This window comes from Necator americanus, chromosome II, assembly GCF_031761385.1.
Source record: "Necator americanus strain Aroian chromosome II, whole genome shotgun sequence".
NCBI classification, from domain to species: domain Eukaryota; kingdom Metazoa; phylum Nematoda; class Chromadorea; order Rhabditida; family Ancylostomatidae; genus Necator; species Necator americanus.
Window position 1 is genome coordinate 25,866,649 of NC_087372.1, and position 27,570 is coordinate 25,894,218.

The 27,570-nt window shown below is 40.2% G+C and overlaps 1 protein-coding gene across 3 annotated transcripts in view; it reads right to left on the reverse strand.

Moving 5' to 3' along the window:
* The window catches only part of RB195_019477 (uncharacterized protein), a gene marked incomplete at both ends in the record, with an annotated part of 72,996 nt that extends 45,426 nt beyond the window's left edge, over nucleotides 1-27,570 (reverse strand). Inside the window, 3 exons of one of the 3 annotated variants that reach the window (XM_064187335.1) lie at nucleotides 19,337-19,400; nucleotides 24,307-24,454; nucleotides 24,507-24,568. In XM_064187335.1, the coding sequence (XP_064043213.1) occupies nucleotides 19,337-19,400; nucleotides 24,307-24,454; nucleotides 24,507-24,568 (274 nt within the window). Of the gene's footprint in view, nucleotides 1-19,336; nucleotides 19,401-24,306; nucleotides 24,455-24,506; nucleotides 24,569-27,519 lie in introns of those variants that run through there. The other 2 variants (XM_064187333.1, XM_064187331.1) reach the window with 2 other exon arrangements.

Below are 27,570 nucleotides of genomic sequence, written 5' to 3' on the forward strand. Positions count from 1 at the left end.
ACGTCCTTGAATAATAATTACTACCTGAGTTGGGGGGGAGGGGGGTGGACACTCAGTGGCGCCCTTATTTTTCGGCATTCTAAATTATGTTCTTCTCTTAGTCACATTAGCTAGTGTAACGGTTAGAGGTTCCGCTTCCTGCACGATCGATGGAGGTTCGAATCCGCCTTAGTGCTCACCATGCTTGCCATCACTCCGAGGTCGATAAATTGATATCAGACTTGTCTGGGAGGATAAAAACACTGACTTGACACATCGGACCCACGAAGTCATTGTATGGGCCAGTTACACGTTCGATTCTGAATCCACAAACGATTCTGAATTGAAGTGAACGTGGGGCACGTCCCAAGCGGATCGATTAACGCCGGACACGTTATTCCTTATTCTTTATTTCGAGAAATAAGGGCGCCACTGAGTGTCCTCCCCACCTACATTTTACCTCCTGGGTGGTTATGGCAGAACTACATGCGTGTATAGTTCAGACATAAACCACCAAGAGAAAAGTACACAATACACTATACATAATTTTAGAGAAAAGTAGTGTAAGTGTGAGTAAATATTACAGAAAAGTACACAAAAATGGAGTACCTCAACAACTATGAGTACATTCAAAGTGAAATCACAATATCTGTTGGGAATAATTCAGCAGAGCGCTTGAAGAAGGAATATCGTTACGATTGTAAAGAAGAAAAGTTGTTCTGGCCTTGATATTGGTGGAATCAATGGAAGTACTCTACTGAAGGGCAGGAAATTTTAGGTATTCGAGGATTACTTTGCTTATTCAGTCACTCTATCAGAGCCATAAAGAAATGCACACCTTCAAAAAGATTTCCGAAAGGAGCAACGAGATAAAATTGCCAAGTTCTCAAAGGGAATAAGCTCTCAAACAAAAATTAATAGTTCGGGAAAAAAAGGAAACGATTATCCGGAATTCTCAGCCACTTGACGTAGTACGAGATCGAAGCAAAAAAATCATTCAAAAACACAGCTTTAGCTAAATCCGGTCAATGAGGATTTATGGTGCAGTATGGTGCAAACGATTTCCACCATCTCGTCGGTGATTGCGAGCATATCGATATAACATGTCAAATGGCTGGAACGTGCCGCTCTCATCGCGCTCACACCTACTGTAGTTCTACCGGAAACAAAAGGATTATCAAAAGGAGTGCGATTATCACAAATTTTTACCGAATTGTGTGCTTTTGTCCTCATGGCCACCAGAACCTCTTGATCGTCGTACATTACTTATTTACGAGGTTTATGCAATTTCTTAAATTCGATATTTTCTTGAAGAAAATTGAGCGATACTAATTCTAACAGCGGTTTTAGTATGCAAACACACAAGAAGACGGCTCAAAAAAGGAGTGGCTCCGTGGGACATATTCAAAAATACATTTAGAACTACAGCTAATGCAGTTTCTACAATTTAAAGAAAGGAAATTGTTTTCAAAGGCGGGGCACACACCTTTAAACAAATGCGTTTTTGAAACTTCAACTTTTATGTTAATTGCAGGGTCAACAATCATCCAGGCAGACCAGTAGTCTCACGTGGAATCATAGATAGTACTCTCGTCTTCACTATTACAGTAGAAACAATGAAACTTACGAAAAAAAAATAGAACAGCACCTACTTTTTTAAATAGATTTCGGAACGTTTTTTCGTGGAACCGCACGGTACCTCGATACAATCCAGCCAGAAAAGAACGAGTATAGGAGTGAAAACGCTGATCTACAGGGATGTAACGTCTCTACAAACTCGCATACTGACGAGTTGGTAAGTGCTTGTGAAAATGCGCACTCACGAAACATGTTCGATCCGCAGATGAACATCATGTTAGGTTCCGAATATCGGGTTAATCCTTGCAAGAGCTCGTTCGCCTAGCTGTTCAGATCAATTTTCAACAATATCTCTGATTGGAACCACAACGCACATATGGTCGGATCTAATAGACATTAAGCTCGGTGCATTTGCGTAGGCGTTAGCAGTAGGCAAAACTGTACGTAATCCAGCACATCAATGAGCTAGTTTTACAAAGATATGAGTAAGATAAAAGGTGAGGCATGATTAACACACAGTTTATAGATAGTTTTGCCTGATGATGTGTTGATTTATTTATTCGAGAACACCTCATGTTATGTGTTTAGATACTGACGTCAATCAAGGGAAGTGTTGAAGGATAAGACGATAAACGATAAGAAGTACTTGCCAAGATTAGCAATTTATCGAAAACCTAAGCTGATAATCGCATGCGGAACGAACACACGAGTATGTAAGTTCACAATCATTTGCAAACTTATTACCGAGTGATTTGCTGAGCCGTTTACTCCAGGTTCACTTCATCTGGCCGTAAAATAAAGAGATTTCCTCACAAAGTGCGACCAAGCAACAAGGCTTTCAAAAATTTCGATAAAAAACAGGCATAGCGTAGCGCTATGAGGTGCTCAGGCGCCTGCGCGGTTCGAAATCGCCACAGAACAACCAAACCCTTCATTCCTCTAAGTTCGATACAAAACTTGTTTGAAGGACCGAAGCACTTACTCGACATGGGACGTCGAACGCACTGGCGTATCCCAACGGGCTTGGTCAACAAGAACATTAAATCATTCGTTGTCCATTCTATACTCGGACCAGTACTGTGTGATGCAGCGCGTGGGAGTTAGCACTGGGAAGGAAGCGTACCGTATATATGTAACTTTTTGCTAGAGTGATCAGGCGCTCCCGTGCTCACGGTCCTGAAATCGATGCAGTCGAGGGGACTCGCCCTCGAGCTCACTAAAATAATTTACACCCTACTTACCGATAGAATCCTAATCAGACCCGCTTACCCATCTCTTTACCCAATTTCTTTTTTACCGACACAATTACAACACAAACAAATACGAATGTGTTTAACTCCATGACTACCTGGCGTTTTTCCCAACGCGTTTTTTTCATTTTTTGACACACACACACACACACACACACACACACACACACACACACACACACACACACACACACACACACACACACACACACACACACACACACATATACACACACACACACACACACACACACACACACACACACACACACACACACACACACACACACACACACACACACACACACACACACACACACACACACACACACACACACACACACACACACACACACACACACACACACACACACACACACAGAGAGTCTCTCTCTTCTTCCTTCCATCTGTTCTTTCGATCACTTGCAATTTTTCCATACCAAAAAAAAGAGCGGTCAAAAAGGCAAAGTCTAAAGAATAACATACAGCTCAAAAAACACAGTTCTTTCCATGAACAAACTAATTTCATTGAAGAACTTTGTGTTCAGAATTAACTAATTTTTACCTTCAAAAAACCTCACTCTTTATTCATATCTCTCATCCACTACATCGTTTACAGGTAGGCAAGATAGTTGATTATATTGGAAGCAAACGAAAAATTCATCCATCCTCATTGTCAAAAGCACTAAACTAAAAACTCAGACAAGAACAGAATCTCAATATTTAAAAAGGAAATTATCTCGACAGTTTTCTGGAAGCTTTTTGAACGCGTCCTTGCCGCACTGTCCGGCCAATAATTTGCCCTTACGATGCTGAGGAACCTAAGGTCGACGACTGCGCTGTGAGAGCTTCGTTCAGATTCGCCATCGGACAGGCGGGCAATCACTGTGCCGCAGTGCGAAAGTATCCTGCACAGTCACTTGCGAGCGCTTCGGAACCGCTTACGCTAACTGCAGAATAAGTGAATTGTGTTCTGAGTGTGCATCCGGCGTCTACTTCCATCCCCACCATCGTTTGCATCCAGCTCACATAATCGAAGTTATGGTCGCTTTTCTCCATGTAATTAGTTGATCATATGAACTTTCAAACGTAAATTAAACACGGCATAATTAATGACTCCAGAAAATTGTAAGTTACTACGTCAAACAAGTTTCAGTAGATAGAACTGATGATTTTTTTTAAAATTAGCCGTCCAATCGTTCGTGTCTTATGTCTAAGATAATGCAGGGGTATTATTTGGTAATGCATTTGTTTGTCCGGTAATGCGAGTAATCAACAAAATTACGCCGGTGCATAATCGAGGAAGAGCTGCCGCAGTTGAATATTTTGAGTTAATTGCCAATGATTGCGCATTTCCCTCAATGTAAAATATTAACTGTTTTGATGTGCATATAATAAGTGTTCTTAAGGATTACAATTAATATAACTACAGTTTTTGAAAAGAATCCAGAACAGCCTCTTTCAACCAGAACTAATGTTTACGACAAACCCCAATACATTTCTCGCAAACACAAAAATTAAAAAAAAGGATTTTTCGATGCCATAGTAGGAAAGGAGAATAGAAGTGCAATAAATGGGTCAATAAACGGAGTATAAAATTCCGAAATCTTTTCGACTCTCTTTCTATCCGCTTTTAAGGTCGATCTCACTCTAATCCCAGATCGTTCAAGCGCAAAGTAGTCGCATGACTGTTAATAGTTCTAGTGCATTTCTCTGTCAAATTTATGTGGCGAACATCCTTCGAATCAGGATCCGCAGCTTTCAACCGGGAAAGAAGACCCATCTCTCGCTTGGATGTTCGAGTCAGCCGCCTTAGTTTATTTTTGTTCACTTGTGCATTGTTCAAAACCTAAACCTGAAGAGGGATTTTTGCGGATATTTAGAAACTGAAGGAAAGGTGTTTGTCAACCTAATGAGAGAACCGAAGACACAAGGTGTGGACCGTGTTGAAGTGCACAGTTAAAAAAAAAGAAAGGGTAGTATCACGAAAAGAAATCGGATTAATGAGGTCAGCACATTGTAAAAAACTTGGCAGCAAGTAGTTCTAAAAGGAAATGTAAGGATGTTAGATAAGTAACAAAGAGGTTAGGTACGGTGCCGTGTCAGGTGAGCTTGACTAGCTCAGATGAGTGGACAGTATGAAAAAAGAAAGGAAAGAAAAAGGAGCTATAGGAGGTCCTACTCCTAGTTTTTTCCTGGGTATAAAATAAGAGCATAAAACCTTTCAAATTTAACTAGAACTTCCTAAAATTTATATAATTGGTGTACGAGTCTGCAGAAATGTTTCTTCATAAAAAAAATAAAGAGACCAAAGAGACTTGTGTTACGCCCAAACTAGTGTAGAGAAGTATAAGGCTGCAAACTCGTCCAGGCAGCTTAAAATTGATCCACTTGATTCCGCAAAATGTCAATCAAACAACACGATGCGTTTTAATTTAGATACCTTGGCTGTTGCGAATAGTTGATGTGAGAACCAGAGCACACGAGTATATCTCGTCTGCTTTGGTTCTCACATCTTGTGGAAATCTCGAAGACTATTACAGTATTTAGTGGAAAAGAGATTTTAACTATAACAACACATGGGAGACTAAACTGGTGACGTTTAAAATGAAATTGTCGCGTACAGATTTAAAATTTTAATGATGTATTTACAAAATGAAATGAACTCGATTAGCAGAACAAAACAGTCGGATAAATTCAGAAAGAATGAGTCAATAAGCTTTTGTTTGTGTTCCTTTTGAATAAAAGAAGAACAAATCTTAGAAAGGGTGAAATGCGCAAAAGGACAATGATAGTTTCGAGGAAACGGTGGATCAGTGCGGGGTCTGTGGAAGGTTAGCTCGTACTCATAATGCTCCTCAAGAATGAAAATGCACATTGTCGTGTGTCCTTTCGCTTAAAGTTGAGGCTAGGTGAGACCTCACCGATTGAAGAGTGATGTTTGAGTACGTCGCAACACAACTGTACATGAGGGAACGGTGCGTTTCCACGCTGTTCATTTAACTGTGAAATATGAAGACGATGATGAGTAAAAGACTGGATGATATTGCCTTTGCATAATTTGCCTCTGCGCGTAGCAGTAGGCTGCACATATCTTTTCAGATTTTGAAAGAGTTCAGGTGCATCGGAAAGTCAAAACTCTCAAAGTGAAGAGGAGCGGGTGAAAACTTGCGATGCTGCCTATACAAAACGTCCCAGAATTTTTTTCCGAATTTGACGAGCAAATGTAAAGCGAGAAAGTAACCTCTGATGCACCGAAAGTATTTGCCTCAATCTCAGATTTAAAAAATAAGAAAACTTATCCCAAGTATTTTCTTCCTTGCTATTAAATATTAAACACGAACAACACAATAAGAAATCTATTAAATGAGAAAATATTCGGAATGAGCACGGAAATATCCCCGTCAAAAAACTCCCCTCACCTTCGTTGATTCGCGTGGTAAAATAAACGAAAGCGTATCGTTTGAGGAAAACACTACACATATTAATGATGTGGCCTACCTCATAATATGGAAGCAGAATAGCTAAGGAAATGAAGGCATATGAGAAAAACATTGAACCGATGATTATATGTGGACAATAGATGATACTGCAAGATGGAGAACCAAAATAAAGGACCGCCAGAATCGGCGAAGAAATCTGCGATGATGAGAGGTTCGAAGAATGTTCAGTCAGACGAGATTTGACTATCGAATAGCTACTTTTTCGGAAGCTGAAGTAACATCGCTAAGAGATTCTTCGTCGAATAATTAAAAAGTGCAAAAAATATTCTTATTCAAGGCATTTCTGCTCAAACAACAGAGTACATATCGGAGAGTTTCAGTGGGCGCAGCGTTCGCGGATGAACAATGAATAAATTTTATGCTTTTCACGAACTACACATAAATCGTCATGAGGGAAAAGTGTCCATTTGAGTGCACATGTGGCTTTGTGAGCATCCATCCACGTTCTTCACAAATTTTCTCAATTCTTAACTGCAAAATTTAAAAAAGAAAAGTAGTTTTTCCGAGCTGTGAAACTGTAGCAAGGAGCAATTGCTTTTTTGATGGAGCACGAGGTTTACGTGTTTTAGTTGTATATTTACTAGCAGTTCACAGACCTTTCCAATCATTAAATAACTCGGAAAATCCTGTAGAAGATGTTAGTATCATTGATAACGGCAATCGTATCTGAATATTTCCTCATCTAGTACTCTTTTTTCTACCATGCATCAAATATAACTTATCCAATCGGATAAATCAGCAAGATCATGCGCTCCATCATGAAAAAAAAATCGGTCTTGGTTTCTCAAGAGTATCGGAGGAAATCTCATAAATTCCATTTAAGAAAAAGGGAAATCTGTCATTCAACTACACGTGAGTAGTTGAATGACAGATTTCTCTTTCTTGAGTTCGGGAAAAAATAAATATGAGAAAAACCGAACGAAACGGAAGTACGCAACAAACATCCGCTTAAAGTCAGACGGACACCAAAACTGCGCTCTCCTGCCGTGTTCAACGTGTTCCGAACATGCCCTTTTCCTTTGAAAGACTTGTTTGCACGTGAAAAAACGTGAAACACGCGCGGTAACGTTGGAATTGTTGTACGCGCCAGCCGGTAGATCGTAGTCGTGTACAGTCGGGTCGAAACGAACTGGAGCTAGAGAAGTGTAGCTGCGCAAGCGGCTGCGTTGCGGACGCGACGCCGTGGAAGGCGAAATCGACTATGAAAGGTAATGTGCAAGGAAATTTAGAGGTAGGGCTACCAGTAGACAGAGTTCAGGACGCACATAGTTTTCATAAATTGCGGCGAAAATGCGGAACACTTCCTTCAAATCCAAGAAAAAATTGCCGCAGTTTGAATTCTGTTATTCTTTACTTCCGTACAAATGATCAGATCTACCTTACATGCTTTAACTTCATCAATCGCAGGATCAATTTCTCAGGTAGACTATCTCTGACGCCTGGCTACTCTGGATCTCCTTGATTTATGAGAATTTGCAAGAAGTGTTCTACCCGTCTGTCGTAAGCTCTATCCACTACCAAAGAGAATACAACATTGAAAATTTCCGTAAACGCTGCCGTTAAGCACATAGAACGGTAAATTTTGCTTCGAAAAAACCACTTATCAAAGTGACTCTGGTGCTCCAGTTCTGTGAGGGAAATGAAACGAATTACAGCGCTGTCAGTACGTTCTGATTTCTAACGCAGTGTCACACACGGCCACGTATAAAATAAGACCATTTTTATTTTGAAGAAAGTTTAATTATGGAATAGGATTGCAGGATAGGAGTGGGAATTTGAAAGATCTCCGTCGTTTCGCCTCTTCCCTTAGACGGAGGGAAGAATAGAAGCCAAATAGTGAATAGAATAGATTTTATGGCCATGAATAATTATCCGTTGACTGGACGCCTATGAAACGAGGAGGGATGGTTTATTTAAAACCAAGCGTTCTGAACGGAAATGTCAAACTGATAATCAGAAAATTAAAGAGAATTTACAGCGAGGGAAATTGTTTTAGCTTCCAGTATGTTCACATTGTGATGTTAAATTTCAATTACCATTAATTCTAGCAAATTGATCAACAGATTGAAAAAAAAAGCTGGAGAGAAATTAGAAAATTAATCGGTTGAGTCACTGGTATTTCTCCACTCTCTAATATCCTTTCCAAAATCCCTAACCTTGAGAATCTCAAGAGGTTGGGAACTTTTATGACAGAAATTACATTCCGGCTTTTTTCTCCTTCGCCATTGCATCTCTTCAGTAAACGTTCTTCAAAACGTTTTTTTGAACGCTGTCAATATTTGGTGCCCTACCTACAACCACCATTACGTTCTGGTCCAACATGATTCATGTCCAACCGGACAAACGATGTCTACCCGAGATGTGGGCGTGATTTGGAATAGTGCTCAGTGTAGATTTTCCCGTGGATGAAGACCTCACGCATCTTCAGCGCTGGATATCTATGTCCGAGGAACGGCTATTTTGGCAGAGAACTACTATTGCACTGAGTTTACTATTGCACTGAGAATCAATCGAATCGTGCTATTTAGCAGTTGTGGAAGTTGGGCGCACGAATGACTGCATTTAAATGGAATGCATCTACGGTCAGTTCTTCTGGATGCGACAGCGGATAGATGGATTTGAATCCACGAGTTGGAAATTGTTTCTGCCAGAAAACGCAATTCGGCGATTTCTCGTGACATTGGTGAGGCGGAAACAAAAAGTGTTGTAACCGCCATGAGTGGTCGACAAACAAAAATAATACGGTAGGACTGACGGACGCTAATTTGCCGTGAAGACTGAACAAATGGTACAGTGTCAAGCATCAGAAGAAGAAAAGTATGATATTAACAAAAAAAGGAACCATGACAGAAGAGAAAAAGACCTTTGCTAGGGACAACAACAGTTAGGCGAGCGGTAGTAAATTAAAACGAATCAAAATTCCAAGTGTTGAACAAATGCATCATAACGGCACTTTCTGATCCATAAACTTCTCTAGATATTTGAAGCTAAAAGTGCCTAATGTTCATACTTGCGCAGATCCCAAAACCATCGAATCGGAAAATTTATGGGATTCTGGTGAACATTTAGAAACAGGAGTGATGAGAGAAGAAATGGAAATCAATTGCGAGAAGAGCAATTTCAGCCTCTCAGACCGGACGGACGGGAAGACGTGGTGAGGAGAGTCGCACCCTCGTTCGACTCACACTTGGTCACTTTTTCTCACCGTCCTCCACGCCCTTTCCATTACCAGATGACCTATTTTGTTCCGAACGAAATTTGAAGTCACCTTAGAGATTAGGTGTACCGGCAACGCAGTTAGAATCAGAATATTCTTAATAGAATAGAAAACCAGTGGTCCCTTCTCTTTTTCAGAATGATTGCTGTTTAGTTTAATTAATCATCTGATGATGGCAACACCTGGATTTCCCTTTTCCCCATCTACATTACAGAACGAATAAACCGCCTGTAAATAGTGCGTCTTCTTCACCGGTTGTATATTCTGGTCTTCCAGCGCCAGGGGTGGCCTTTTACTCCACTGCACACTTCCTCTTGTACTCGTGTACCCTTCAAAAGCAAAGGTGAATCGCTTAGGATTTCTGTTGTTTTCGATGATGTCCACAATTTGTTAACACACCCGCAGACATCAACTCTCCATGATTTCGGCTGTGTAATTCCAAAGCGAGATACAGAATAGAGGTTAAGCCCTTTTCTTCGGATTTCTTCAAAAAGGAACAAAAACAAAGAAAGGTGGTGATTGTTAATATGCCTCTTCAATATAATTTATTCAGTCGGGTAAAACCGGTGTAGGTAATACGTGAACGTGACTTCAATATAGTGCTATCAATCAATACTTGCTCATGGATATGTACCCAGGCGGAGAACATGTATAACCAACTGTTTCAGTCCGCAACATATTTATTCTGCTAGGTCCCGCAACGAGATATTACCACTTCGAATTTACTGAAAGAAAGGTTGGAAAAAGGATAAGTAGCGTTATACTTTCATCGTATTTGTGCTCTTCAGGAACAATACAACAGGAAAGGAGAATTTCAGTCGCATCAAATATTCCTGAAGTTAATCCAGAAATATGTAACTAAGTGAGGCTCATCGCAGAAAAGTTCTATGTTTATTACGTGGTAACAGCCGTTGACGCTATTTCAAGTCTTCTCCTTTTCCACCTTCTCCAGCCGCACAAATTGAACTCTGTTCTTCTATGGTATTCCGTTCTAATTCTCCAACTACTAAATAATTTTTTAAAAATCATCAACTCAACAACACATATGCTAGCAGAAACTGGTGTTTGTTAATGTCAAATCCTCGCTTGCACAGCTGTGGATCGGCCTGATGATGGGAAATGTTTGCCTGTTTTCGTGTATTGGTTGCGGAGGATCGTACGCGTAAGCTGACACAAATACTAGCTAGGGAGCTAATCACCATGTCTCTATGTACGGTACCGAACCTTTGCAGTTCTTATTTGACTGCGTAACTAATTGTGATCCAGGTTTTTCTGCAACAGCGATGATTTTCAAAATAGTTGAATCGAAAGTTGGTGAAATAGCAGCCGATGACATCAGAGGGTAGTCCCATTTTTGCAAAAATTGAATGGAAGCCGTGAAAGTATTCACGACGTTTTTTTTTTTCTTGGAAGAGCAAAAACAGTAAACAGAGAAAATAAATAGTATTGTGTTGTTATCTTTTTCGGATGTTCAGCAGTGCAGTAACAACATATATATGGATTTATTTTGTAGAATGGATTTCTTTAACCGAATGGCCGTTATGTGCCCCTGATCCGAGCATGGCACAGGGGAAAAGGAGTGAGCGCCAAGCAAAGAAGTGTGCGCTGCGACAAACTCGTCGCGATCAGCCGCTTGAAGACATTTTCTGCGAAATGTTCGCAGTATTTAGTGCAAGGAAACAGCGCCTCTTCTTCCTGGTCTAATGTGGAATCAACTTCTGACCTTATGAACTACCTAACTACAATATGACGGGGAGAGAGCAGTGAACTTTGAAAGCTGAAAGCTTTCGATATGTAGCTACGATGCGAAAAACCACAAAATGTGTCTAACATCGTGCAGAACGTCCAGAAGCAAAAATAGTGATGTTTAGCAGAAGAAAAGAGTATTGAGTGAGAGGTTCAAGACGAAACGAAGTATTATCACTTACTAAATAAGAAGTTACAATGATAGAGAGTAGTTAGGAGAGTTTTTACTACTAGTCCCTATCAGTGCCCATCAGAAACGTAGTGTGCGACGTTTGTTGGTACAAGCTCTACCTACATATATTGAGCTTCAAATGTAATAAGACTAAGGATTCGTTCTAGTTTACGGTACCAATGAGGATAGTTGCGAAGTATAATTAAAGGTTACAACTCAGCCCTAATGGAATGCTTCTGTGTGGTTTGGCTGGAGAGGGATTGGACGATTACCATGAGGCTACGGTAGACATAAAATAATGAATGGGCAATTATGATAGAAATGAAGGAGCTGCCTCTTCCGAATATGATTTTCCTTTCTTTGGAGTTCTTGCATCTCTTTTTCGGATGCACTTCGATCCGAGGAAAAAGGCAGAATAACGTGCAGTTAGCCAGAGTAAATAAAAAATATTTAGTGGAAAAAGTAGTATTAGTGATAATAAAAGAATAAGAAAAACACTCAGAACCAAGGCAAATCACTAGGAACAAATCCGCTACAATAAACATGAAGTCCATTGTAAATTATAAGTGGTAGTATAAATTATCAGCACAAGTATAAATAAGTCCACTAAAAAATTTAGATTTAAAATTAAGTTAAACATATAAAATTGAATTAAGTTAGTAAATCTAAATTTGAAACTAAATTAATTAAATTTGAGCTGATTATCGGAAAGCTTGACCGAAGTTGTAGAAACAGGACTTTTTAAAGTAAAATACTGGTAGTAGCAGACGAAGAGCGAGAAGCAGTGAAGCGAATGCAAAATAACGGAAAGCTCTCTGAGACAAATGAAGTCTCTTTTTTTAGTTCAACATAGGTTTAGGGGGCTGCTCACGAATGCGACGTTTTAAGCACCGTAACGTTGCTCTGTAGGATACGGTCCATATGAATACCACCGTCCTCAACCTTGCGTTTCTTAACCTCACCAAAAAAATAATACGCCAATCATGTGTTGGGTCATCGTATATAGTATAAGGCGGTTTAACCAACTGTTCTTCAACCGAGCATTTTTCTTCATGGACAGGTGAATCTTGGAAGAGTGGCATCGAGACCCCTCCGGAAGAAATAAAGATGGAGGAGAATCGTAGAAAATGACTTTTTTATTTTAATTTTGAGGAAGCCTATAAAATATTATGGTATAATAGTAACAAATAAAAAATAGAATATTGCCTCATTTATTGGATGACTTGAAAAATACCGTTGGTGCCGAACGTGTTCAACTTTTTCAAGATCATGTGGTATCGACTTTGGGAGGTTGGGGAGAGGAGAGGGTTTGTGCTTAGCAGAGAAGAGCGGATGCGCAGCGGGGTGAAAATATTCGACTAAGCGACTTTGAGTAAGCACCACATATTTCATATTTATCGCGCAAAAACTCTATAATTGTTGTTGGAGCCTAATTTTTGGGCTAGTCTTCAGGATCTTTTTTCCTTTCTTTTTTGCACCGTAAAGTCACTTCGTGGGAATGCTGTATATACGAGTGCCTTGGAAAGATTTTCGGACCTAACTGAACTTTCAAGGTTCCATTAAGGCATTGACATTCAACCTTACACAATAAGAAAAAAACCTATTTTTGTATTTCCCCCCCCCCCATTATCGATTACAATAGTATTAGTTCTCAGCTATGTACATAGAATGTGGGGTTATGAGGTTCTAGTTATTTATACGAAGAAAAAACTTAAAAACATCATATTTCACCAATATTAATTCAAAAAAAAATTGAAAAATGCACCCGACAAAGGATAAAGTGTTTGTCATTAATCAGCCCGCTTGGGATGCACCAACGCGTTTACTTCGGCTTGAAATCGTTTGCGGTTTACGAACGGGTCACTAGCCTAAAGATTGAATTGCGTGGGAGAGCCGATGTGTCAAGTCAGCGTTTTTATCTTCTCAGACGGTGTCTGGTACCGATCTGGTGATCCCGAAGAGATAGAAGGTCTGGCTTGCACTTGGGCGGATTCGAACATTCGATCGTGCGCAAACGGCGGAACCATTAACTGATTGCGCTACGACTGCCTTCACTGAACTAAATTATAGAGGCGACAGTGCAAAATACATTAATACATTAGTGAACAGTGCTTAATGCAACCACCAGACAAAATCTGGCAATAATTTGAGAGACAATTCAAACGTATAGTACATGTACCGTATTTGCACAGAAATCTTTATGTCGTGTTTTATACTGACATTCAAAACCATTAGTAGAAGTCATTTCTGAGAGAAGAACATCCTAGAAGATTTGTGCAACAAATATGAGATAATTTTCCAGAATATGACAAACATATACGTTTCTGCCAACAGGGTACATTAATGCAGTTTGTCTCGCTAGTAGGGTGAAAATAATTTTACTTTGCCCTATGGACAGCAGAATTCTAGTTCTAACGAAAAATGTAACGAGTAATGAATAACGAATTTGCATGGATGATACGTTAATCAGTCATGATTTTAGTTCAAAAAAATATTTTAGTGAAGCAAAAAAAGAGAGTGGTGAAGAAAGTGATAATTGAGTTCGAGGAAGCAATTCAGAAACGATCTTTTATGTGCACATCCGAAAGTGCAACGGTGACGCAGAAGAAGGATAGACGCGGGAAATTAATTGCTTAATCGGAGTGGACGATAAATTTACTCCGATCCATCGTTTCGAGATGCCTCAACACGCATTTGACATAGATTCAGAATCGGAAGAGGTTTATGAACGTGTATGTAGGCATGGAATTGCAGGCGGTGAGTCGTCCAGTCGATAAATCAACTCTTTGTCTTTGTTCTTCCAGAAAGGTCCGGTACCAGACTTATGAAATGGTTGGTTGACCTTGAGCGGTATCGAACCATCGACCGTGAAGATGTGATGGTGACCTCCTTGCACTGCGCAAAACTCGTCTGAGACCGCACCATTAGGAAAAGGTGGCGAGAGCAGCTTATGAGGAGCTCACGCTCCGTCAACGTGCTCGACAACAGTTGCGTGCGTTCTGATGGAGTAATGAGTAATAATCACTTTGTATACGAACAATAGAACCTTCAACTCAAAATTGTTCGCTCTGTTGCAGACAGAAAGTAGGAAAATACGTTTTCACGAAGTGCTTCGTAAAAACATTTGTTAGGACTACAGTGCCAAATTGCCAAGTAAGAATGATCCCATAATGAGAATTTTATACGAACCACAAAATTTACTTACTTCAATGGTAGTATCCAATTATTTAAAACAACACAAAAGGGCAGTCTTAAAAAAAACTTGAAATAGAAACCATTTCGTAGTCTAATTTAAAAGTACCGTATTCGATGTTCCGCCAATCTGAAATAAACCTCCACTTTGCAGAATTAAACATAAAACGAGTAGAATTCTGGGGAAAATGTTGAAAAATGGCCTGCACTTGTTTGGAAGTGTAAGGCGGAGAAGCTTAGACGGTCAGCAATTAACTAGCAGCATGGTGAAAGATAAATGGCTGGCTGCATATGTTACATCCAGCAGAATAGTCGGGCTTTCTATCCATCAGCCTGCGGAAACAATGTAACTTTGCTTCTGAAAAATCATGCGAATTGAAGTGATATACTGGATGCAGCAAAATCTCGGAGATCCACTGCCTCACTGCCAGAAGAAGTTGGTTGAGCACTGGATGTCGAAATAATCGTTTCTACCTTTCCTTACTTTTTTCAGTGTTGACCTCTTCAACCGGAGGAACGCAATGCGCCTTCTGTGACGCAGCTGAGTGAAGAGGAGATGTGAGAAGAACTGTTGCGACGGAACTCACTACGTCTACGTATACATTGAATATTTTCCACCCTCCCTCTCGAAGTTATATAAGGGAATAGCAAGAGGTAAAGTTAATATTGTACGTCAAAGCATGTTGCGCGGACTTATAGCATACTGATTTTAGTCCAAACTCTCGATAAACGATGGGATTGTTCCCAGATGTCACAATCTACAGTAGGACATGAAGGAGCTATCCCACAGGAAATCTCCAGTTATGCCAGTAATTCGCAACAGATTTTTTTTGTCGGGTAGGATGAAAATAGTTTTATAGGGATAATTAGACGCTGTTGCAAGACAGGCAGCTATAAACCGAAAGATACATCTTTTAAAAGAAGATGAAACAGCAGGACTAACGATAATTTTAAAACTGATAGGAAAGTGATGTAGAATTCAAGTCAAGTAGATGTGAGAAATATATCAATGTAATTTAATAAACTAATTTTCAACAAAATCATAAAATTTTCCATGATAGTATAAAGACATCACATTACGAAAATGTAAATTTTCTATATTGTTTTCAAGGAAACCGTGTTGATGCCGGAGAGAAGACAATTAATCCTATCCACGCTACAATTTTTGACTTGTGTCTTGATAAACAGCATCAAATTTCCATAACAGTATCTTGCAAGCACATGCTTTTATGCGCCTAATTCCTTCACCAGAAAAAAGTCTATCAAAATGGAGATGAGCACTTAAATTCTGGACGAAATATGCATGCATCCTGAATAGAATAGACGAGCACGATGCCCTCTAATTAGTAGGCCGTGCAGAAAGAACCATGAACTGGAAATTGTGAGCAAATCGCGAGTGTTTGGTGTGCGCGGGCGCGAACCGATACGCCATCCGAGTAAAAAGTATGCGATAGTTGCGGCTTTGAAAGACGAAACCAATTTGAGCCTTTTCTTCTCCTTCGCATGTATTCTTCTGAGCTGACGCACCTCAAGCCTTCACCCACCGCTGAACATGAAACGTAACAACGAGGATTGAGGATCTCGATCTCTCGTGATTTCAACTTTTGATCTCAGGTGCACGACTGAAGTAGATTCAAGGTCGCGAATTGAACTGTTGCAAATTAAAACAAAGAACTTTCGCAAATCATATGGAATTCCAGTGAACTTGACGGTAGCATCTTCCTAGCACAACCCAACTGCAGAATTGCAAAGTTTGAAAGCAGAATCAAATTAACTGAAAAAGCGCACTCCAAATGAACTGACAGCGAACGCAAGGAAGAAGGACCGGATCGCCGAATTAAATTCTTGCCCTTTTAAGAGCTGCGTGGTCTGAAGTAATCTAACTAGAGGGGAGTCTGTATCACGTTTTTTTTTTGGCTGCCTTGCTGGTTCCCTTTGTTCCTGAACCGAAAGTGAGCGGTAACGACGGAAAACACTGACTTCCTCTTGGAATACAGAATCGCCAAATGTCAACTTTTTCGACAACATGGGCCTTTGAAAGGCAGCAAGAAATTAAAAAAAAAGAAAGAAAGCAAGAATCCGGAGGAAAAGCTAGAGATGACGTCGACGATTGCGGACCCCAACGTTATCCCTCTCATCTTACCATAATCGTCGTAAAAAATAGCGTGAGAATTGTTTTAGTCCCAACGAGGTACGTTAGAACTCTCAGCAGCCTATTCATTGGTTCCACTTAAATAGGCTGGTAAGAAGGACATCATTGAACTTCGACCGCACCCCCGAATCCGAGCGTGTACAAGGGTGCCGCGTTGCAACTCAAATCGTAGGGGAAAACGGCGTCTTCCACAACGTCTCATCCACTGTCTACAACCTCATCTCTGGCTTTTCCTCCGGATACCCTCACCACATTACGTTCCTGGGATACTGGCTTTAAGCGGCATTATCGATCCCTTTGTGGTATGACGACATGTACGACGATGTGCTTGTGGTGTAAAAAAGCGGAACGGTAAAAGAAAAAAGTGGGCTGTATTTCGGAGTAGTTTTTACACCTGATCTCTGTAATGGAATTCCGGGAGTTTACAGCAGATTTCGATGTATTTGGCAAGGCCAGAAGATATTTTCAATATACGCACATGTTGCGACTATTAAGGAATTTTTCATGATTCCGACCTCCACTGCACAGACTCTGCCAAACGGCAGAGTGCTTTTCCTTGACATTTAAAAAAACCTTCAAGAAGGAAAATTGAATGCAGCTTGTCTTAAAGGCATCGCATCACGAAATTGATGAAGTGCTTAAACCTGCCGGAAAACATAGAGTTCGGACTGAAGACTACGAACATGAATGTGGCTCTGTTCGATTACCTCGATCGTCGTGATAAAGAGTGTGGGAAAGGGGCTCCGTTCCTGCGAGGTGAACGAAAGCGTTCGCGCCGGATCCACGAGCGAGTGGTCGAAGATCAATGAGGTCTACTCACCAGCCTGTTCAAGTGAAACAAATGAATAGGATGGGGAGGGAGCGGAGCGTATACAAAGGGATGCGTTCTAACCCACCTCGTAGGAAGCCAAGAGATTCCTACGCCGTGTTTCAGAACCATAGAGGGAAATAGAGCGTGGGCACACTAATATTCGCAATCTATACCTCCAATTCTATTGATTATATCTTTAAAAGAGCGTTCACGGTTCTATTCACAATCCTTCGCAATATTCGCTGCAATGATCCTAAAATCCTTACGTTGCAATATAAAACTTTTGTTTTACCTCATTTGGAATACTGCTCTCAGATTTGGAGTCCCTATACTAAAAGATACATTACTAAGATTGAGAAAGTCCAAAAAACCTTCACGAGGCTAGTTTTCACTAGAATTGGTTATGAGTACCAAAACATACCCAACTACGCTGATCGAATGAATGCATTAGCATTAAAACCCTCGTTTTACAGAAGAGTAATCTCTGATTAATATTTTCCTTTCGAATCCTCCGAAACGAAACTAAACTGTCTCCCAGGAAATACTGGATGTTTAGACCTAGCAGTAGAATAGGGGGGGGGGGGTTTGGAATTTATAACAGAGACCTTGGCAAAAATTTCCACACCTCTCACACTCGTTCTTCGTTCGTACCGCCAAATGGTTCCGTCTTCTTCCCCTACATGTGCTCATGGCCGAAAGCACCAGGATTTTTAAACGAAGGCTGAGTCAAGTTGATTTATTTCAACTTTTTAATCTCGAAATTCCGTAGATTCCTGCTTCCTTTTTCAGCTTCTTCCAATGAATAGCTCATCTCCTCATCTTCCTCAGCAATAATGTCAGTTCGTCATCCTAAGCAAGATCGCCTACTCCCTGCTTTCGATTTTCTAGGCTTCCCTTCGATTTCGTCTACATTTGACCTTTCGGTGCCTTTGTTTCGGTGTTGTATTTTGCTTTATTATTTACGTAACTAATAGCTTGATTTGTTCTTCTTTTGAAGTTTCTTCTATTTGCTTCTACTTCCCTAGCAGAGATCAGTCTAATGCGTTCTAACGCGCAGTTCCTATGCGCAGTTCCTTTGATATTTAGTTTGAACATTCTCTGCACTGTTGCTATTCCCCTTTATTTCTTTATCTATCCCACAATATTAGTGCTTCCTTTTCTACTCACCGGTTCAGCTGGGTGAGCCAGACTTGCCGAACTGCCGGTGTTGTATCTATTAATTTTATGAGGGGATCTTGTTGGCTGATGTGATTGGAAGCTACTAATTTTTATTGCCTATCTGCACTTTCTTATTTTCTAAGAGTCTTAATCGTCAATTTCGTGATGCGCTGCCTTTAAAAAAATGCGGGAGCAAAAGTTAGAGATAGACATTAATCCACTGCGACCATAATTTCACTGAAGACAGCGAACGATTGACGATGGCGTTTTCATTTTCTTAGATATCGATTGACCAAAACCACGAACTGTGTCGTTGAGGCAATCAATACCGTCAAAAATCATGTCACACTGCTAGCAGTCTTCGCGGTTGTCACTAATTCCGATGAAGAAGAGGTTACCCAAGGTTATAGTCGGCGCGAACGTGTTCAGCCGAGTATGTTTGACGCTTCTTCGGTTGTATTCCGTTGTAGCAAGGAGATAGCATGTATCTACCAGAGGAAGGGAACGCGTTGCGTCAACACAGCTGAACCCGTTCGGCGTCGACTACAGATAGCAAAATTACTGTGTTTAGATCGCACCTTTCTCTGCACGTGGTCCTGTCGGAGAGCCTCCTTCACTGATTCTCGATCTTCTCATTTCAGTCTAAAAAAAAAGTAAAAAAGCTTTGCATGCACTGAATAGCAAATTCGCGGTTAGAAAGTGAACTTTGGAATTGCAATCGGACGTACAATCGAGAAAAAGATCTTTTTTCCACCATGGGTAGGCGGGATTGACAAAGGCCAAAAGAATAAGAGGATAAAGTTTCTGGCGTTAACCAATCCGCTTGGGATGCGCCCCCACGTTCCCTTCAATTCAGAATTCTTTGAGATTTACGAACGTGTAAGTGGCCTATACAGCTACTTGCGGGGCTAGTGATGAGCATTCTCTGCTTTTTCCACCTTAGACGACACAAAACCTTCTATCTAACATTTCCTCCGAATATCACGTGATACTCAAATGTTTCATTTCAAAGTTCAAGATATTAAGGTAAAAAAAACACTCATTAATAAATTATCATAATAAGTATGTACGATAAGAAAAAGCGGCAAGACGATATAGCAAAAAAAAAATTCTCATAATTTCTTATTATCGTCTAGGAAAACCTTCACATACAATGCAGGAGAACGGGTGCAGTGGATAATGGATGCGAGCGATCCTCATTTACAGTTTTTCTCTGGAGTTTTAAAGTTCTTTCTCTCACTTCATTCATATTCAATAATACATAATAGAATTGAAGCCTCTAACTCTCTTTCAATCACTCTATTAAATAAGGTTATGTCACATAGGAATTCTAAAAAGATAAGCCTCAAATTATGGTTTTTTTTATACTGAAGAAAATAAAGCTGAAATTTCTGAAACTAGCGATAAGTAAAAGAGAGCGTTGATGCTTCAGATTCACAATAAATAAAACAATCTCATATATTCACTTTAAAGAGCGAGTCTTATCATATTTTCTGAAAGTATTTTCACTTTCTTTTTAGCTGATGAGATCGAGAGCATTAAAAGACATTGAGACATGATCAAAACTCTAGCAAATGTAGGAGGACTAAAAATATTTTTGAAAAAAAAATAAAATAAACCGCCATGGAAATGCGAAGAAAGAGGAGAAAACCACACAGTAGCGAGGATCCATAGTGAGTACTTGATGGTACTGTTGCTACTGCTTAACAGTCACCACTTATCTGTGCGACCGTAATGCGTCTGCCGCGACTCAGTCGACCTAAGCTCCTTCTGATAGGGACGGTTGACCAAAACGCTGATGTTGAGGTGATATTAAGAGGGTATACGGCCCAGATACTCCACGATTATCGTTTTACTTAGAAAATACGTAATGTATCATATAGGTCTTGTGAATAGGGTCACGAAGAGAGTAAAAGCACCTATGGAACTTCTTAATAAGCTGTTCCTTACTCGTTACGTTACACAATTCCTTATACCGTTAACGAGTTTTTTTTTATTGATTGTCTTCTTGTAAACATTCTTCCCGAAGGATTGTACTAATGGTAACGAAACTCATTCATGTCATTGAAGCAGTTCAAAGGTGGGATTCGAAAGAAACTCAAGCTTTAGATGCTCAGGAAAGCGATCAATACTTTGAAGTTACATTTTTGTAGTTAGTAGAAATACCAGATATTCAGTTAGACAAGGGTGCTTACAAAAAAAATGACTGAAGTATGATTGAAAGAGTTTTTTTTTCCTTTGACTCATAGCAAAGTAAAGACGAGCGCATCCCTAAACGCCTTCAACGATTCTCATAGGATTCGTAAAATTAGAACGCTAAGATGAATCAAAAAAACCGAGGATCGCGCACCACGACTACGATTTCCTACTCGTTATTCTGGAAGAAATGTCATATCTGGGACATGAATAGCAATGTTTGCATATGTTATCATCGAACCTGGATAAATATATGTAGGAGAAGTAGCAATGAGTTGGTTGTAAGGGGAAAATGTTCTGTATGGAATGTTCATTTTGTTTAAGAATGCTCAATGCTTGATCAAAAGTACAAATTACACCTCAGAGAATTTAAGGGAATCGAGGTTCCTCTACTTGAGATATAAGAGGTATCGGAGGAGGTGTGATACGCAGTAGCAGGTACAACGGCTCTACTTCTTGCAATTTAATTGAAGCGGTAGTAATTACTCACATTCAGGTATCGCTATCGCTACTGAGAAACGGATTAAGGGGGTGCATTTTACGGCTATTACTCTGAAGACGCACAATTTTTCTTCCAAGCTTGTTATTAACTTTCTTATAGGTAAAAAAAGATAAAGGATGAAGTCACTGCAGTATCAATCCACTTGGGACGCGCCAACGCGTTTTACCCGAATTCGTATTCGTTGAGGTTTTGGAACGCGTGTTGGCCTATACAATGACTTGCGGGGGTCAGCCGATGATCAAGTCAGTGTTTTTATCCTCCCAGACAAGTCCGGCACCAATTTTTTGACCCAGAGGAATGAAAGGCTTGTTCTGCACTAGGACGATTTCAAACCCTCGACCGTGTGGCTACAACGGACCTCTAGCCGACTGCGCCACGACCTCGCCTTGTAGGTAATGTTGGAGAAAATTTCTCTCGACTTTTTCTGAGGGCGCATAACTCATTTTTTCCTCATGGTTCGTGCACGGGTATTGAGAGTGGATGAGATATGGCATCGAATTTCCGGATTTGTGAGGAGAGCTGTCCACTTTAACCATGATAAACGTGAAATAGCCCTAGCCCTTGCACTATTCTTGAGGTTCTTCCTTGAAATCCCAACTTTAAAGATTTCGAAAAAAAAGAGAGAAAAAAAAGAGATCATGTGGAATTCGAACTGGTTTGTTGTGATCCAGCCTACATTCTTTCTGTTATGCAATCATGGTAACATCGTAAAACTCGGAAAAGTTATCCAAGGTCAAAACGTTTACGCTCTATTCACAACCGCATCACACGAATATAACACAAACTAAAAATACAACAAAAACTGCCGTTTCGAGGGTAACGATGTTAGTATAAATAGATCCCGATGATTTTTATTATCATTTCTACGCACTTGGCAACCTCCGTGAAGGATAAAGTTCACGTTCAATTCAGAATCTTTTGAGGTTTAAGAACGTGTAACCAGCCTATACGTTATGGCAAACCCTCTATAAATCAAAATGAGCGTGGAATGAAACGAATCTTCAACAAAACAGAGCATAAAGAGTAAAATCACTCACAGTGAATCGTAAATAAGCACCACTTTTTCGAAATAACCAGTTACAACAGAAGAGGTAACCAACGTCCGTAGTTCGTTACTTATGAATATTTTAAAAAGGAACTTCCCGTAACTTGTTGTCCTCATATCTGATCATTTCCCTCCATTTTTCCTTTTTCCGACGCTATTCAACCCTCTTGCGTAACAATATGAAACTAATGGAACGGAAATAATTTCTTTCCAGAACCTAGCAAGATCTATTTGCTTGCAAAAAGTCACATTTGTTTGTTAAGCACCGTTCGATGGCAAGTCATCTGAAATGCTATGAATATTTAAATCTGGTAAGAAATGCACAGACATTCCCAGAATCCATGCAAAACGTTAAGCACTTTTAAAGCACTTTTAGGAGCAGAAAAGTGCAATCGCAGAAGAAATTTAAGTGTCTAAAAAAGAATTCGGTAGAGATCAATTTTCAAACACCAAAATATTGAAGCAGAAACGATTCACCTTAAGGGAAAAAATTATTGAAGTTCATAAATATAAGAAGTAAGCATGTGAAAGAACGCAAGCGGTAAGTAGAAGTATCCCTTCAGGTTCGGATGCGTTAGTTACGCAACGGAAACAAACATATTGCGACAGATATGTTCGCGCGGTGAACCTTCGAAACGCGCTGCGGCACACGCGTCGCACTCATCCGACTCGCATTTTTAAAACTCACTTCGCAAATATCCAAGAAAAAAAGAAAGATCACGCAAAATTCTGAGTGGAAATGTGCTTGATTCCTTTTTTTGGAAAAAATAGAGATTTCCATGCAGAGAGCTTAGCGAAAAAAAGGGTAAAATTTCAAACTACTTCGGAAATGGAACTTTGACTAAATGCTGGAACATTACCCATGCAGGATTTCTAAATCGGCAACGTTTTCGTTTTTGTCTTTTAGAAGAAGTCTTGTTTCTCTTTGTATTGGCAGCTCACTTCACTTTTCAGATCTTGAGCCAGCTTTCTTCTCTTCGATGTGCGTGTGTCCCCCTGCTTATTTGAAAGCAGCCACATCGTTAGAAGAGGAGATGAGTGTGGAAATGCGGCAAGGTATGAATAATGAGGACATGATAATAATAATACTTAATAAGAACGGAAAAATAAGGGAACAGGGATAACGACACGTTCTAAAAAGAGCTTTCATCCACGCTCGGATTTCGCGAGCCAAAAACAAAAACCATTGTACCTTACATCACCCTCGGATCGAAGAATATTTCACTGCTGTTCTCACTTCCCTTGAACTAAGAAAAGCAAGAAGGATTAGTTGCTTTGAAGGATTAGTTTTGAAGTGGCAAAAATTGTGCAAAAATTCTGAAAAATGTCCGTAGCCTCTGCAATGTTTCATTGCTGTCAGTTGACTCGAGTATTTTTAGCATCTTCATTAAATTCTTCTAGCTTCATTAATATCGTTACTATTCGTGGAATCACTGACGACACAAGAAATCTTTTGCAACTTGCAGAATGTATTTTCAGCTACATAGATTTGTGATGCTCCCAACATCTTGTGTTAGTGTCGTGGCAAATTATTGATTTGAAATATCGACGAAACATCGTGCAACTTTGGTGGATTTAATTGAAAAGAAATTAAATCTGTTTTTTATGCTAGAAAACATGCTACTGCTTGTTTGGGGTGCAGTATTTCTGATATTTAAATACATATGTCGTAGCATTAATTCTTCGAAGATCGCTAACTTACGTGCATGATAAAACGAAAAATCCCAGAATTAAAAATAAAAGATTGAAAATCAACGGTGTTTTTTGTAGTGCTAAAACATCAGAACAACTCCAAAACTTAAAACCTTAAACTCCAGTCTTCCTGAAGAAACTGAAAGCAGAGTTGAAATATCTTCTTGTTGCACTTCAAACTGTTGAGTGAGCAATCCTACCAGGACAATGGGGTCGGATATCCTCAACAGCTCCTTGCGGACAGTTCTTGTACGGTTTGTCCTAATTTTGAGATGAAAAAGACGGTAGAATAAAGTGCCTAGCGGAGAACAACCCTTCTTGAGTTCCGTCAAAGCGTGCGCTTTTATTCAGAGTCGTAGTCTCTTGTGAATTCATTACAACGGATTGCGGAAGCCAATCGATGTATCGAGCCAGTTTTCATATTCCGAACAAGTATGGTACCAAATTATCAACCCCAGCTATAATAAAATATCTGATTGGGCATGGGCGCTGTAGGACCGTCGACCTCATTGGCGGTGTGAGGACCGCGCACAACTTAGCTACACCCGCCGCCCTACGATTAAGATCTAGCACTCAGATAAAAGTTTCTCTGGCTTTGTTCTAAGGCACTGAAAAAAAAGAGATCAGGAAAATCCTTGCTGGAAGAATATTTACACTTGCAGGTTATCGAAGGATTCTCCACCTAGTTGCAAAAAAGAGACCATGACGGTTTTTTCATGGGTAATTTTTCTTCCTTTATCGAGCTGAGAGAAATAAAAAAAAAAGAAAGTGGATTGAGTACGAATAACCAGGATTTGAAACATATCCACGAGTTGAAATTGAACATGTTGTTCGAATAAGACGCGAAAATCAAGCAAGTCAAAACTGTGAAATGCTCTTCAAAATCGCTGCCTTTCATTTGCATGTAAATAATCCAAATTTTTCCAGCTCTTCCAGGCGCAGCAAAATAAAAAGTGTTCGAAATATTCTGCTCTCAGGGTTATTCACCACACAATTCAAATATCCAAATGGTTCTCTCCGTTGCTCACACAAAACTCGTGGCTCGATGCTGCTGATGCCGCTTATTTCTAAATTTATAGGGAGAAATTAGTGCTTTTGGTGGATTAGCCGTAAAGAAGAATTTAGCCCTGGACCAAGTCTATTACTGCGCCCAGCGCAAAATCGGAAATTTCCCTGAACGTCTCTGCCAATTAAATTCTATCTACCCCAGGCATTGCTCTTCTTCTGAAAATGAAGTTGAAGACTTAGTTTACCCAGAGTCACTTCTAAAATATTCTGGGACCCTACAAATCGCAGATGAAATTTGTGGATATTAACGGCTTTACATTTCGAAATAAAAAATGCTAATTTTCACGTTAAAGTAACGTTCAATTATGACATCCTAAATTGCGCTTCACAGCCCGACCACTCATTCACTTCGATTTGCGAACTTAGATTGTATTACATTACTTGCACTTAATTACTCACCTCTACACTAATCACTGTTTATTATATTACATCAATTATTCGGATTTATAGCTAGGATATCGAGTTCGAATGCATGTGATAACAGTGTGTATCTCCACCGTGGGCCCCATCATTCATCCAAATTGAAAAACTCGATCTAGCGGATAAATGGGCTTGAGCTGGATGTACTGCTATCCAATGAAAGTTTGTCCGCGGATAAATTTATTCAAAAGCAAAAGTATTATGCAGCGAATATATATACACCCACTCGTTGTAGCATCAGAAGTGTTTATCTGACGAGTCTTGCAATGAAGCAGTCTTGCAATGAAGTATGTACCATTGCACCGACTTTGGGTCGGAAAGAGAACTGAATAACACTGCAGAACACAGTCATAAAAAGGTACCGATGGTGTTGTTTATCGTTCCAAAGACAAAAATATTGGATGCGAGTCCTGAACTGTTATTTAGAGGAGAGATAGGTTGCGACAAAAGCGCATAGACGTACATGCGTGAGTAGGCGTAACATGGTAGCAAATCAGTTGGTGCCGAAATGAGTTCTTCCAGAGGGAGACGGCGTGCACAGGCGCCGGCAAAAGCGCAGGAAGTGATTTGTTCGTACCGTTAGCGTTTTTTTAATCCTAATAGGAATGAATGAGTTCTGCACTGACGCCATACTTTCTGTGAAAGAGCAGGTTTACTGCACAACAGGCACACACTTCCGGATCACTTTTTCAGGATTACAAAGGGAAATGCGTAAATTTCAGCAAAAGCACGTGTTCAATTCTTTGAACAAGCACAATTAATGATGTTTTTCGCGAAACTTTGCTATTATGTTTATCGTATGTTCGAAATATCCCATTAAAGAATACCTTCTAACCTCGCCTTATTTTATACAGAATTATAGTGCAAAATCGGTGAGGGTGGGTGTAGGTAAGAGGTCGCCACCTCCAGTCGATGGTTCGATGTGCCAAGATCTAGCCACACCTTTCCTGAGAGGTTAACAGCTGTTTAATGAATAAAGGATAAAAGGATGAAGTCTCTAGCGTCTGGCGTATCAATCCGCATGGGATGCGTCCACGCTTTTCACTCATAATCGTTGAGGTTTTCAAACGCGTGTTGGTCTACACAATGACTTGTGGTGACAAGCCGACGTATCACGTCAGTGTTTTTATCCTCCCAGACAAGTCTGGTACAAATTTATCGACCATGGAGGGATTGAAGGTTTGGTTGGCACCAGGGCAGTTCCGAAGCATCGAAAGTGCGGGCACTGCGACCTCTTGCCAACTGAACCCGCCCATTTAATAAATAGGTTCCACAAATCAACGTCCAGGCCGCATTGCAAAATTGAATCGAGGTCGAACACATCCCAAATCGATTGAGAGAAATTCACGACACTATGAGGGGGTAGATCGCCTTGGAGATATCAGTTTTATCCATTGAAAAACGAGGAAACTCCCAAAGCTTAAATCCTTTCAGCTGGTCAGATCAAACCGAGCTGAAGCCTGGTGGAGCTGCGCAAGCGGCTCGCGCAATGAAGCCAGCAGTTGCAATCAAGTGGGGATCCTCACTACCTCCATTCATTTCTGCAGTCTGCATGGAGCCAGCTCTATCGCGCCTCTTTGAGCGCGATCGCTTATGCAATCGCACCAGGCTTCCGATAGTTTTAACCCAAATATATCTTTGTGTGCAGCGGAGAATGGGCCTAAGGAAGTTAAAGGATGAACGAGTTTTACTATGACTGAGCAGTGATTACTAAAAGCTCTAAGGCTTCAATAAACATCTCCGCCGGAGGATCTCCCTTCGCAAGCCGCCGTGGAACAGAGAGGCGAAGTTGCCAATGGTTTGTACTGATTCACAAAAGGTCCACAGAATGCACTTACCGCAAGCCTTGGGGAGCGGTCTCGAAGCGGAGGAGCAGGCATTTTGTTCAT